At 40.1% G+C, this 14,693-nt stretch overlaps 1 protein-coding gene across 1 annotated transcript in view; it reads left to right on the forward strand.

Annotated features, from left to right (window-relative positions):
• Window positions 1-5: 5 nt before the first annotated feature.
• Window positions 6-14,693, forward strand: part of LOC110109532 (ubiquitin-conjugating enzyme E2 10-like) — a gene marked incomplete at its 5' end in the record, with an annotated part of 21,662 nt that continues 6,974 nt past the window's right edge. The window contains 2 exons of the mRNA XM_028693848.1: window positions 6-41; window positions 2,300-2,404. Of these exons, the coding sequence (XP_028549681.1) occupies window positions 6-41; window positions 2,300-2,404 (141 nt within the window). The remainder of the gene's footprint in view (window positions 42-2,299; window positions 2,405-14,693) is intronic.

A 14,693-nucleotide genomic window follows, 5' to 3' on the forward strand; every position in this document is an offset into this window, starting at 1 on the left:
ACATTCATTTCCCTCCAGACTATCCTTTCAAACCGCCAAAGGTATTGCTTCATTTGATATACTTTCAACGAGCCGTCAATAAGCACCAGATTTTATTTTTTTTTGCTATATGCTTGCATCTTTTTTTTTTCTTATATGAATTCCTTGTTTAAAATGCTTTGTTTGATGCGTTCATTTTCCTATGATCCAAGTGCACATAATGGTCGTTAATATTGGCTAATTTAAAGTGCTACTTAATCTGTGTTTTTCTTCCGAGAAGATTTTTTCCAAAATATCTTTTTGTTTCTTCTATGAGAAGTTGGCATTTGATGTTTAGCTACAATCAAACATTGATCTATTGAAATGATCTATCCAAGATGCTGAGGGTTGAATGGAGATATTATCTCTTGCTTTTATTATCTTTGGATATTCTAATGGTCTAATAGAACGTAGACTTACAGTTACTTAATATGTTAGAGAAATTTCTTTTTTTGCTTTTGTACAAAGGTGATCATTGTTAGATTTATTAGTTGATATTGTTTTCGAGCCACTTGTTTCTCTAGAGAAGAAATTGCGTTACTTTGCTGTCACTCTGCCGACAGTTACTATGAATGTGCATGTTAGCATTATAGCTTAATAAATCATAACAGCTATTGTGGATGTGTAACTAGTGTTTTATTTTATTTTTTTTCAGAGCAGTTTTATTTGGTGCTCTGTGTTATTAAGTTAAAACAGCGTTTTGATTTGCTTGCGTGTAATATAATTTTGGTAAACTAGATTATTTGGAAGGATTAAGCCCATTGCTTTTTGTGAGTTCACGATAGGGAAGGCTTTGTTTTGCCTTGGTCTCTTGTAACGCAAACTTGCTTCCAAGAAGCTGGGAATGTAAAACTGTTTTGAGATCATAAAAATTTGTGGTTGTTACCTTTTGTTATTTTTGTAATTGTACTATCATGCTAGGCTTAGAAAGGTCATGTTTTTAATGAAGGAGGTCAATTATGGAGGCAACATTTGTGCCTAGTGAATTAATGCAAAAGGGATCTTCATATTATTTTTATTTTATATGGAGTAACTATAGTTAGTAGTGTTTGTGGAGTGATCATAGAGTTCCAAATTACTATAGGATTGCATCAATGATCAAAATTAACTGCACAATTTTTTGTATTAACTACGGAGATACTGATTGAGGAGTGTTTTGAGTGAGGTATCCTGATGTTATGTTTTTTTTTTTTTTAAGTTGGTTCTCTAATTAGTTAGGCTTGCATTGAAATCAGTGGAAAATTAGAATGGAGGGAATATTTATAAGACTAGTGCTTTAAATTAGTAGAATAAATATTGAATATATAATTAGGATTTTGTGGTCTTTAAATTGATAATTATCAATCAATATTGTTAGATGATCAAGTGATACTTATGCGTGATAGGTTTAAATGGGTCTATTAATATAGAAGAATGGTGACATAGATGAGATTATAATTCAAAGTTAAAGTTGGTTTGTTAAAATGGAGAAGTATTTCAAGACTAATGATAAAATAACTTTATGAAGATGCAAAAGTTAATATTATGAAACTGACTTTAGTTCACCATGTTATATGGTTTTGGGTGTTGGACAATAAAGAAGTCATTGCTAGTCAACTTAGTATGTTAAAAATTAGAATGTTAAGGTGGATGTATAGATTAGTTGTACTATAGGAGTAGCTTCTATTGAGATAAGTTGTCATAAAATGGACTTGATTTGGGCTTGCACAACGAAGGATAGAAGATGCAGCAATGATTATGTATGGCTAAAAAAATAATGTAAAAGGATGAAGTGTGGAGAAAATGCAGTATGGTTAGTTGTTATCTATAAGATGTATTTAACACTTCAAGCAACATTCAACATGGACAAATGAAAAAATAAGCATTTATAAAATAGATTCCAAATAGTTGATGATGAGCCATTGCCTGATCTCAAACTCATGCTATACCATTTTATTAACTTCTCGAAGTAGGTTGGAAACTTGCAAGAAGTCGACTGTTACTAATGGTCTCATATTTAATTTGAATTTCCAGTTTAATCGATTGACTCTTCTGTTGCTGAAGTTTCCATTTTGCTGTCCTATACGGGGAGTTGGAAAGTACATAACGTTTATAGCTCTTTCCTTCCTGTAATTCAGTTTATCTATTATTTTATAAAGTTGTAATAACACTTGGTTCTGGTTTAGAAGCTTTCACTAAGTTTGATTATTGCTTAAATTACCAACTTTCTCTATATTCTCTTGCATTTTAAATCATGTTTAGACGCTTATTTTCTATAAACAAAAAAATATGGGTATTGCAGGTAGCTTTTAGAACTAAAGTCTTTCATCCAAATATCAATAGTAATGGAAGTATTTGCCTCGACATTCTGAAGGAGCAGTGGAGCCCTGCATTGACCATATCCAAGGTTATTGTTATTCTATCCAATTAGTGTTTCTTTTGTAGAACTTAAAGCCTTTGTGCGAATTACTATATTGATCGTATGCTGTTGTTTTTCTAATCTACACTGAATTATTGTTGTTTTTGCAGCCTTTAACAAAAAACCCTGCCATCCTTTATTTTATTTTATTCATTTTATTTGAGAATGGGGAATGATAAATAGTGAAATACATGACTTGAACCCATTACCTTTTTTGTTGGGATTTTTTTTGGGAAATAAGAGCCACGTCCAACCAATCTCATTAATTAAAATATGAGTAGAAGTGAGTTGCAAATTCACTGTGAAATGGCCAAAAATGTACAAAAACGACATGACAATTGTCAAAACCTTAAAAAACAAAATTTAACAAAACAAAACTTTAACTTAGCAAAATAAAGTCATATAATATAATCAAAACAGGGCTCAAAAATATTGGAAGGGATTTGGAAGTTAAGTATGCTTTGTACTCCCAGCAAGATGACGGTACTTGATCAAAGGCAGCCATGCCAATATCAACATATCGAAATACATAAACATGTAAGGTGTCTAGTCATACCCAGTAAAAACATAATCTTCGTTGAGTCTCTTATAATGGTTGAATATTAATTACCATAGCCCCCCAAAGGAGTAAATATATTTGAGAAAAATATGCCCAAAATGAGTATGTGAATATCGCAGCAAAATTTAATTGCATAAAAAAACAGAAGGCTACAGTAGCTTAAATCGAAACAATAGCCAAACTTGAGAACCAAACTGCTGAAAACAATACAATTTGTTAAAATCAAAGTATGTTATTGAAGCAAGTTTTTGATAAAAATGGAGAAAAGAATCTAGTCAACTAAAATATAAATTTGCAATTTGATCTGGCAGCTCACATATGAATTTACATTTTCTGCATTTTTGAAAAATTGCAAAATGAATCTTTTCAACCAAATTATTATGTGAATATTCCTGTTATTGAAGATCCACTTTTTTCCTTATATAATAGGTTTAAAAATATGAATATTGCCCTCAAAGGCTATTGCTCGATCTCCTTTATCTACATTTCAAACTTTATTACTTCACTTAAGGATGAACAAATTCAAATTCCTCAAAGCTTGGAAGCTCAACCTTTCAATAAAGGTGATGAGGACATCGAAGATCAACGGCTACGATCTTGAGTTATTTATTTATATGTACTAGTTTATTTCATATTATTATTTTTCCCTTTATACCCTTATGGGTGGTCATGTAGTATTGTAGCCCGAAGGGCATTTTAGTCTTTTATTTCTTTTCTTTTCATGAGGCCTATTTATAGGCTAGTTGTTTTGTATTTTGGGATGATGAATTGTTAATGAAAAAAAAAATTATTCTACTTGTCTGATCTCTTGGTGAGTTCATGAGAGGGGATTGATCTCTTAGTGAGTTCATGATAGGAGAAACCCGAGGAGGGTGACCGCAATACCCGTCAACCTTTGGAAGAGTCCAAGGTTCGCGGTTCTTACGATCTCTTTGTGAGTTCGTTAGTTTACTTTTATCTTATTTGTATTTTTTTTTTCATCTCCTTTCTCCCCCACTTCCTCCACCTCCCTCCCAAATTCCACCGCCACCGTTTGCTTGGATATCATTCATCAAATTCTTCCCAAAACCCCCACCACCGGCCTATTCCCAACTTCCCACCGAATTCCCTAGCCCCCCTCTCCACCATACCGCCGGCCCCCCTCTTTGCCCCCACCATTAATGAGGGTTAATAGCCTCATTACACCTTCCCAAAATAACATCCCTTGAGTTAGGAAAGAGAAGTCCCCAATTTTGAAATTCGAATTTTGAATTTTAAAATCTTTCCTAATTTGCCACCATCATATTTGGAAAGTTTTAAATCTCATTCAATTTAATTTTAAATTGAATAGGATTTAATTATTCCTCCTTATTTAGTGTGCTGCATTTAGCATTTAGAAGCTTGAAAATCCTCTCCAATTCCCTAGTCCCTACCCCTCTTTAATTTGAATTCAAAATTCAAATTAACTCCCTCCAAATTCAACTTAAATCTGAAATAAATCTCAGATTTAATTCCTAATCGCAATTAATGCCTTGGTCCACATTCATTGAATGTGGACACAATTTTCCCCTCCCTCTTTATGGCCGGCCCCTCTTCCCCTCTTGCTTAATTATTTCCTTCCTTATTGAAGGCTTCAATTAGGGAAATAATTAAACACCCCTTGTCCTTTTCTTTCTCTCTTATTTGAATTTCAAGATTTAGATCCCTAACTAAGACGAATCTGAAAATAACTTCAGATTTTTCCCTCCACCACAGGCTACAAAATCTGAGACTGTTTTCATATTTCCTTTTCTGGAGAGCCATCCCCGAATCTCACTCTTCCCTAAGCCGTGACCAAGGGGAGGTATTTTCTGCTAGCACACCACTATTATCCAACCTCTGTTCATGCACGAGGAGTTGTCCAGAGAGCTACAGCAAGTTCTTTTACTGTCCCAACGTCCAGGATTTCATATTTTGCTGTCCAGAAGGAATTCCAGCTAGCTTCCCTTGCTGCCCAACAGTCTGGCAACTCCCGTATGCTGCCCAAGTTATTTCCAACAGTGCAGTTTGCTGTCCAGGGAAAATCTGCACCTGTATCTTGCTGTCCAGTCAATTGAAAGGTCTTCAAACGCTGTCCAGACGTTTCAAATTGTTGACCACGCTTTCAAGAAGGTTCATGGATGCCACCTACCTCCTTCCAAGCCTCCCTATAGCATCCGGAACTTCATATCTTCCGATTATTTGGGTAAACTCTCCTCCAAATCTTTAATCTCTTAGTCGCTACTCAATTGTGGTTTATAAGTGATTCATGAAGGTTCATGCCATTCTCTCCGCTAACGCCTAGAAGTTGAAAGAGTTGAGTGATGGGCATCTCTTAGTGACTAAACTCATTGTTAGTTTAGGGATTATCGTTGAACACCTCTCATGTATGAAACATTAGATTAACTTGATTGTTTTCTGATCTCAACTTTTACGCGTGTGATTCGGCCTAAACTTTATTTACCGCTCTTTGGTTTTACTTAGTTGTTTGAAATCACTTTAAAGATTTAATTATTGTGCTCTAAAAATTAAGCGTGCAAACTCCTTAATTTACTCATCCTTGCCTGTACGTTTTATATCAAAAGGACTTCTGACTAACGCTCTTTCTACCAATAAAAAAAATCTTAAATTATTGCTCCTACTTGTGAGCATAAATGGATTAAGCAAACTCAATGTGCTTGGTTTTTCAAAGGAGAAGACAATATCAAATTCCTATACCAAAGAATCATGAACAGAGGGAATTGCAATCATAATAGAGAGAACTCTGGTACTAATGGTTTCTTATGTTCTCAAGATGACAATGCTAATGAAGCCACTCCCATTTTGATTCACTTATCGATATCAATGCAAATATCTCTCCTTATCCATCCCTTAATTTGTCAGTGGACCATATTATTTGATCATGATTTGGGTAATCTGTTAACTACTTTTATTGATGACGAGATCAAAAAAGCGCTTTATAGCATTGGGGTTGATAAAGCACATGGAGTGGATTGCTTTACTTCTAAATTTTTTGAGGACACGTGGCATATCATTGGTTCCTCCTTCACTGAAGCTATCTAATATTTTTTTACTATCAGTGGAACTATCTTCGTTATTGGTTTCTCTTTGTTACCTTACCTAAAGAGCTAAGGAAAAAAAATTACATCCCTTACCAGCAGCTTTTTTGCATACTAATGTGGACAAAAAACTACGTATTATTTCTTGGAATACAACCACCAAGTCTATTGATATGGGAGGTTTGGGCTTTTATTTTGGATGCTCTTAATCTAATATGCAAAGCTAAACTCATCTAGAAACTCTATAATAATAACCCGTACTTCTTGGAGCTTAAATTTTATGGTTATTTGTGGAACTTGCCTACTCAAAGAGCTTCTTCCTTTTTGGAATTCTCTTTACGGTTGTGATAGGAAATACTTGAGTTCGCAAGTAACCTGTAACCCTAAGGTAATACTTGAGTTCGCAAGCAAACCTACCCAAAATTAGTACAAAACAAAGAGGAAAACTGCTATTCGCAGAGAGAAAACAAACTAAACAGTGGGAAATCTGAGAGAAACTTAAGAGAACTTCATAGGAAATCAAAGCAAACACTTGTATTCCACTAGTAGATGAAAAGCCCTTGCAAGATATAATTTTCCTTCAATTTGAGAGGAAGGAAATACTCTCCACAATCTCCGGCAACGCCAAGAGCCCAAGAACAAACCCTAGATCTCAAATAAAATTCAAATTCAAGATGATCCTTAATTCCCCCGCAATCCTCCTAATTAACAATAAAGGGGTTTTACAAAATACCTAAAAAACCCTTATATTTCAAAATTTCCCTCCACACAATGCGTCTAACCCATGCTTGGGCCCACCAGGCTTTCGCCCCCTCCTCTGGGTTCCGCCTGGTTCCGCCCGGCCTTGAGCCGCCGGGTGTAGAACCGGACCGGTCCAGCTGGGACCGGTCCAGGCGTAACATTATTCCCCTCCCAAAGATTCACCTTGTCCTCAAGGTGAAAGTATGGGAACTGCTGCTTCACCATCTCATAGGGCTCCCAAGTGACCTCGTAGTCGGGGAGATCCTTCCATTTGATCAACACCTCTTTGTTTCCCTTTTTATCCAACCTTACCCCTTCCAGCTCCACGGGTTCCATGACCACCTCCAAATTCTCTGTCAGTGATGCTGGCAATTCCACACTTGTTGCATGCTCTCCAAGTGCTCTCCTCAGCTGCGACACAAGAAACACCGGATGTATGGTAGCTGAGGAAGGCAACTTCAGACGATACGCCACTACTCCAATCTTCTCCAAGATCTCATATGGACCAAAGTACCTCGGGGCCAATTTCTTGTTCCTCCTGTTAACCACTGATCTTTGCATGTAGGGCCTTAGCTTCAAGTACACCTTCTCCCCTACTTCATATTGTATGTCCCTCCTGTGTGTATCCGCTCGCTTCTTCATGATTTGTTATGCTCTTCCCAGATGTTTCTTCAACTCCTCTAACACCAGGTCTCTTTCCTCTAGGTATTGTTCCACTGAAGAGATAAGTGTACTTCCTCTCCCATAGCGCACTAGGTGTGGGGGGTCCCTCCCATACAACACTTTGAACGGGATCATCTGAGAAGCAGAATGATACGAGGTGTTGTACCAGTACTGTCACGAGCCAACCCGACCGGGACGGATCCCGCTCGCATCGGGTCGTGAGCCAAACTCAAACTGACTGAACTGATTCCAGGATCTAGCTTTGGAATTTGTTTTCAGAACTTTCTTCCAAATATACAGACAGAAACAGACATACAGAGCTTGCTATAAACATCAAATGCAGCGGAACAGATCATCTATCTTTTTTTTCCTCAAAAAGAGTCATATACAAATACAGTTCATGGCTTAGACAGAAAGAAAAACAGAACAGAAAAGCCATGACTGTACAAAAAAATCAATAGTGCAAAATACCTATAACAGATCAGACTCTGAACTCCTACTCCAAGACTTCCTTCCCTTTCCCAGAACCTGAAACCCACACAGAAAACAAGGATGAGCTACAACAGCTCAGCAAGACATCAAACCTCCAATCAAAATTCTCAGAATCCACATCAAACACATCAGACAAAATCCGTACAGAAATCAGATCAACAGAATCGTCTATTGAATCAGAACAGAACAGAAATAACAGAAATCATAATTCCAGAAATTGAATCAGAACAGAATCGTATAGATCAGATCAAATCAGAACAGAATAGAATCGTATCAAAATCAGATCAAATCAGAACAGAACAGAATCTTATCAGAATCAGATCAAATCAGAACAAATATTTCAGAACAGATCTTCCTTACAGATTTCAGAACTTTCCCTTATATCTCCCTTGTGCATACAGCACCAGAACTTCCCCTTATAGCTCCCTTGTGCATACAGCACCAGAACTTTCCCTTATAGCTCCCAATTGTGCTCATAGCACCAGAACAGAACAGATATACAGAATTTCAGAATTTCACAAAACTTCTCAGAACTTCCCCTTATAGCTCCCTTGTGCTTACAGCACCTTCCCCTTATGGCTCCCAATAGCATACGAATAATTAATTCAATTCAAAACAAATCCGGACAAATTCAGAAATTGTACGAAAATCCGGCGGCATAACGGCAGTATACAGAATTTACACAAAATTTCCTAAAAATTAAAAATTACCAAATTATCACAGAATGTTCACAACAACATTGCAAGATATTTATTCTACTGCCACAACATTTTCAGACATCGTGAAAATTTACAGTCAACAGAAAACGCCGCCAAATCAAAACTATCCGGTCAAAAATCTCCAGGAAATAATCAAAACGTGCACACTCGGCACTTCAATAACATACCAAAAGTTACGCGGTAAAAACTGAACCAGTCGGAAAATACGGACAAAAGTCGCTAACGAAAACGAAATCCGGACAGAAAATCCCGTCAAACTCGACGGTTCTAAAAATTGAGAAAGGCGGAATGTGCCTTACCTTGCGTACACCAATTTCTTGAACTGTCTCGACGGACGAAAACGGCCCGGCGTTGCCCAAAAATCAACTTTTCTTCTTATCTTCTCGACTTTGTCTCTCCTCAAAAAATCAGATATTTTTATTTTTGATTTTCTCTTTTCAAAACAAGCTGATTTCAGTTAAATATCCTTGAGATCGGCCCGACCGATCGCACGATCGTCCTGGACGATCTGAACAAACTTGCATCGTCCTGGGACGATTTCTCAGGACGATAATTAATTTTCTTGGACGATAAAAAACCCTATTCTCTGACTTGTGCATTGCTCTGATCGTCCTGGGATGATCCCCTATCGGCCCGGACTATCCTGGGAGGAAAAACATTCCTGCAACTTCTGTACAATTCTGGAACAAAATTTGAACTGATTGTCCCGGGACGATCTACGATCGGCCCGGACGATCCTGGAGCAAACTGATGTACAAGTACTCCGCCCATGGTAACCATTGAGCCCACTTCCATGGTGTTTCTGAAGCAAAACACCTCAAATATGTCTCTAAGCTCCGGTTTACCACCTCTATCTGTCCATTTGTCTGAGGATGGTAGGCGGTACTTCTCTTGAGGATAGTACCCTGTATTCGGAACAGTTCCTTCCAAAACTGACTAAGGAACACTTTGTCTCTATCAGACACAATTGATTCGGGCATCCCGTGTAATCTAACCACTTCCCTGATAAAAGCTTCTGCCACTGATACCACGGTGTACGGATGTCGTAGGAGGATGAAATGTGCGTACTTACTGAGTCGGTCCACCACTACCAAAATGACTGTGAATCCCTCTGAGCAGGGTAGGCTGTCGATGAAATCCATGGACACTTCCTCCCATACTCTATTTGGAATTGCCAATGCTTGGAGTAACCCTCCTGGTGCCATTGCCATGTATTTATTTCTCTGACACACCTCACACATTACCACCATCTCCTCCACATCATTATGCATCCCCTTCCAGTAGAGTTCAGCTGCTAATCTCTTGTATGTCTTCTGCACTCCTGAATGACCCCCTACTGAGCTGTCATGGAACTCCTGTAACAAGTGGGGAATGTGTATGGACATTCGTAGCAGCACAAACCTCCCGTGATACAATAGTCTCTCCCCCTCAATGTAGTAACCCGAATGGCTACTCTTGTCTTTCCTCAGATCCTCCCTGATCTTACCCAATTCCTCATCTAACATGCTTTCTTCTTTGATGCCCCCCCAGTCGACCATCAAGGGTACAGATAGAGCTAACTCATGGAGCTGCCCCACACATCTAGATAGAGTGTCCGCTGCTTTGTTTTCCAAATTTGGCTTGTACTGGATCTCAAAGTCGTAACCCAAAAGTTTGGATAGCCACCGCTGGTGTTCTTTAGTCACCATCCTTTGCTCCAAGAGGTACTTTAGGCTCCTCTGATTAGTCCGAATAATGAAGTGCCGACCCAACAAATAGGGGTGACACTTCTAAATGGCTAACACGATTGCCATCAGCTCCCTCTCGTATACTGGCTTCAGTCTTGCCCTGGTGGCTAGCACTTGACTAAAGTATGCTACCGGCCTGTGGTCCTGCATCAACACTGCTTCTAGACCATATCCTGACGCATCAGTCTCTACAACAAAGACTTGGCTGAAATCTGGAAGAGCTAGAACCAGAACAGTGGTCATGACTTTCTTCAACCTCTCAAAGGCCTGGGTCGCTGCCTCTCCCCAAGCAAAGTTGTCTTTCTTCAGCTGCTCAGTCAAAGGCCAGGCAATGATATCATACCCCTTCACGAACTTCCTGTAATAGCTAATCAATCCTAGGAATACCCTCAACTCCTTTATGTTCCTAGGTAATGGCCATTTCTGCATTGTCTCAATCTTGGTTTTGTCCACCGCCACTCCCTCTTGAGATGCTACATGTCCCAAGTATTCCACACTGGGCTGAGCAAAACTACATTTCTTCAGGTTGGCTCTCAATTGATGCTCCTGCAGTACCTCTAAAACCATCCTCAATTGCTCTAAGTGCTCTTTCCCAGTCTTGTTGTATATCAGGATATCGTCAAAGAAAACCATGACACATTTCCTGAGGTACGGTCTGAATACCCTGTTCATCAAGGACTGAAACGTAACAGGAGTGTTAGTCAACCCAAAAGGCATTACCAGAAATTCATATTGCCCTTCATGTGTCCTGAACGCTGTCTTTGGAACGTTTGCCTCACTCATTCTGATCTGGTGGTATCCAGATTTTAAGTCCAGCTTAGAAAACATCATTGCCCCATGTAGCTTGTCCAACAGCTCATCAATCACCGGAATTGGGAACTTGTCTGGTATAGTGCCTTTATTCAGAGCCCTGTAATCCACACAAAATCTCCAACTCCCATCCTTCTTCTTGACCAGGAGGATTGGACTAGAAAAAGGGATGTTGCTGGGTCTGATGATCCCCGCCTCCAACATTTCCCGGATCAGCTTCTCAATCTCATCTTTTTGAATCTGTGGGTAGCGATAAGGGCGGACGCTGATCGAGGTCTCCCCTTCTTTCAAAGGAATGACATACTCTAACTCTCTCTGATGAGGTAAACCTTGGGGAGGTTGAAAGACCTCGCTGAATTGGTGTATGAGCGGCTGCACTGTAGAGGGAACATTGCCTTCCTCCTCCACTCTGACCCCTTCTAGGTGGTGTAACTCTACTAAGTAGCCTCCTTCCTCCTCTTGAATGGTTCTGATGAGTGATTTGAGAGAAAATCCTGCCTTGGTCAGCCCGACATCACCCTGAATCATCCTCTTTTTTCCCCTAACCACCAACTCCATCCTCAGTGTACCCCAATTGATTTTAGTATCCCTCAGTGTCTGCAGCCACTTCATCCCCAAGATGACGTCAGTGCTTCCCAATTCCAAGGGAAGAAAGTCCTCCTTCACCTGGATCCCTTGAATCTTCAACAACACCCCTCTACAAACTCTTCTGCCCATTTCCACCTTTCTCGTGCCCATCATTACCCCATAGCCTCTTGTATCCACCAACTTCATTCCCAACCGCTCAACGATCTGGTTGGAGATGAAATTGTGGATTGCGCCACTATCAATCAGCACCACCACCTCACGGCCAACTCTCTCTCCTTTCACTTTCATAGTGTGACTCGGGGTGAATCCCACTACGGAGTTCAGAGAAACTTCTGCCACATCGAGGTGCAACTTCTTCCCCTTCTCCTCCTCAAATCTGCTCCTACCTCCCTCCTTGTCTTCCTCATCTTCACAGACAAGGAGAACCTAAAGAGTTCGGTCATTGCACCTATGCCCCGGCATGTAATTCTCATCACATCTGAAGCACAACCCCTTTGTTCTCTTATCCTGCATTTCCTTTTCTGTCAACCTTTTAAATTGTCTCCATTTCCCCCTCCCATCTTCTCCTTGGGTACTTCCTTCTCACCCCCTTGTGCTCCCCTTTTCGATGGTAAGAAAGTGGTAGTCATCTTGTATGATCCCCCAGAATAGTTTCCTCGAGCTCCTCTTTCTGATCTCTTTTAGTCTTCCACCAACTGCGTCATCTCTATAGCCTTTCCCAGGTTCCTCGGCTCCAGCACCCTGACTGCTGTTCGAATCTCTGGTTTCAGCCCCTTCATGAAGTTCCCTTCCAGGGCTGACTCTGAAATGTGATCCAATCTGCTAGCCAAGTACTCAAACCTGTCCCGATAATCTGCCACAGTCCCCTCCTGAGTCAAGGCAAAGAATTGCTCATAAAAGTCCTCCCCCATCGGCTCGGAAATGCTCTAATAAGCAATCTTTGAACTCTCTCCAACTCCGAATGGGCTCACTCCTGTCACGCCACTGATATTATGCCAAAGCTTTTCCTTCCAGCGCAACCCCGCAGCTGTCAACTTTTCCTCCTCTGTCAACCCGTTGACAGCGAAGTAACGCTCCACCTTGTAGATCCAGCCATGGTCGTCTTTACCCTCAAAGACGGGCATCTTCAGCTTCCTCACCCGTGGGTCTCCCCCGTGTCCTGTGAATCCTCCATATCCTCCCATCCCTTGAAGATGAGGTGCTCCTCAACTGTCACGATCTTCTCTCCAGCGATTGTATCCGAACCCTTCGTCATATTCTCCTGTTCTCCCTTCAAATTCAGCTCCTCGTCGATGGAATTCTTCCCTTCTCTTGATGAAATCAGTATCTCTCCGATCATTCCCCAAACTCATCTCTTCTCTAGAAAGCGGCTCTAGAGGCGGCATGTCGTCCTCCCCCTCAATGACCTCCACTTCCGAATTTCTCCTCCCCCTAAAAGGGTTTGAATTTCCTCCCCCGACATGGCCTCCGGTGGTCTCTCTTACTTCCAATGTCATCGGATTTGTCTTCATCTCAAGTAGTTTTTTAAGCATTTCTTCCATCACGGTGAACTTCCCCTCCAACCTTTCATTGTTGGTGGTGATTTGATTTTGAAAATAAAAAAATCTTCCCTCCAAATCGGATTTCAATTGTCTGACTTCGCCTTCCAAGACTTCTACCTTCTTTCCGGCCATCGTTCTTCCCAACGGATCTCAAAAAATTCACTTCCGAAAGCCAAAAGCTCAAGACTTCTACCTTCTTTCCGGCCATCGTTCTTCCCAACATATATCAAAAAATTCACTTCCGGAAGCCAAAAGCTCGCTGAAAAATTGAGATTTCAGCCGCCTAAGGTCCCCAATCGATGCTCTGATAGACTGATACCAATTTGATAGGAAATACTTGAGTTCGCAAGTAACCCTAAGGTAATACTTGAGTTCGCAAGCAAACCTACCCAAAATTAGTACAAAACAAAGAGGAAAACTGCTGTTCGCAGAGAGAAAACAGCCCAAACAGTGAGAAATCTGAGAGAAACTTAAGAGAACTTCGTAGGCAATCAAAGCAAACACTTGTATTCCACTAGCAGATGAAAAGCACTTGCAAGATACAATTTTCTTTCAATTCGAGAGGAAGGAAATACTCTCCATAATCTCCGGCAATGCCAAGAGCCCAAGAACAAATCCTAGATCTCAAAGAAGATTCAAATTAAAGATGATCCTCAATTCCCCCCAATCCTCCTAATTAACAATAAAGGAGTTTTACAAAATACCTAAAAAAACCCTTCTATTTCAAAATTTCCCTCCACACAATGTGTTTAACCCATGCTTGGGCCCACCAGGCTTCCTCCCCCTCCTCTGGGTTCCACCTGGTTCCGCCCGGCCTGTGCTGCCGGGTGTAGAACCGGACCGGTCCAGCTGGGACCGGTCCAGGCGTAACTGGTTGCTGTCAAATTTTGAAGCTATTTATCTTTTAATATTAATACTAACAAAGGTAATTTACTCTTCTTTGATTCGTGGAGGATAGCTGCTCTTTAATTCAAATTTTTGGGCACTCAGTTTTCTACTGGTTCAATTGCTTGCTGCGCCTCTACTACGCTTAAAATTGTTATGGTCAATAGAGTATGGAATCTCTCCATTTATCCTTATTAAGAGGAAATCACTGCAAGTTGCACTCAAAATATTTTTAATTCCTCAAACGCCTGTTGCTGGATGAATTTTTGTTTTTTCATTACTTCGAAGAAATAATCTTCTTCAACTTTTAGGCCAGAAGTCCATTCAACTGCACCTCATTAACTCCACACAACTTTTCTGGACAAATTTTGAGGCTATTAATCCATACGATCCATAACATAACTAGTATGACAGGAGATTTCAATGTGTCTGTCTGTGTTGGGGTCCCCTCACATGATTGATATGACTGTGAAAAAACACCACCTGAATCGCATTG

Source organism: Dendrobium catenatum, unplaced genomic scaffold, assembly GCF_001605985.2.
Source record: "Dendrobium catenatum unplaced genomic scaffold, ASM160598v2 fragScaff_scaffold_370, whole genome shotgun sequence".
In the NCBI taxonomy this organism is placed as follows: Eukaryota; Viridiplantae; Streptophyta; class Magnoliopsida; order Asparagales; family Orchidaceae; genus Dendrobium; species Dendrobium catenatum.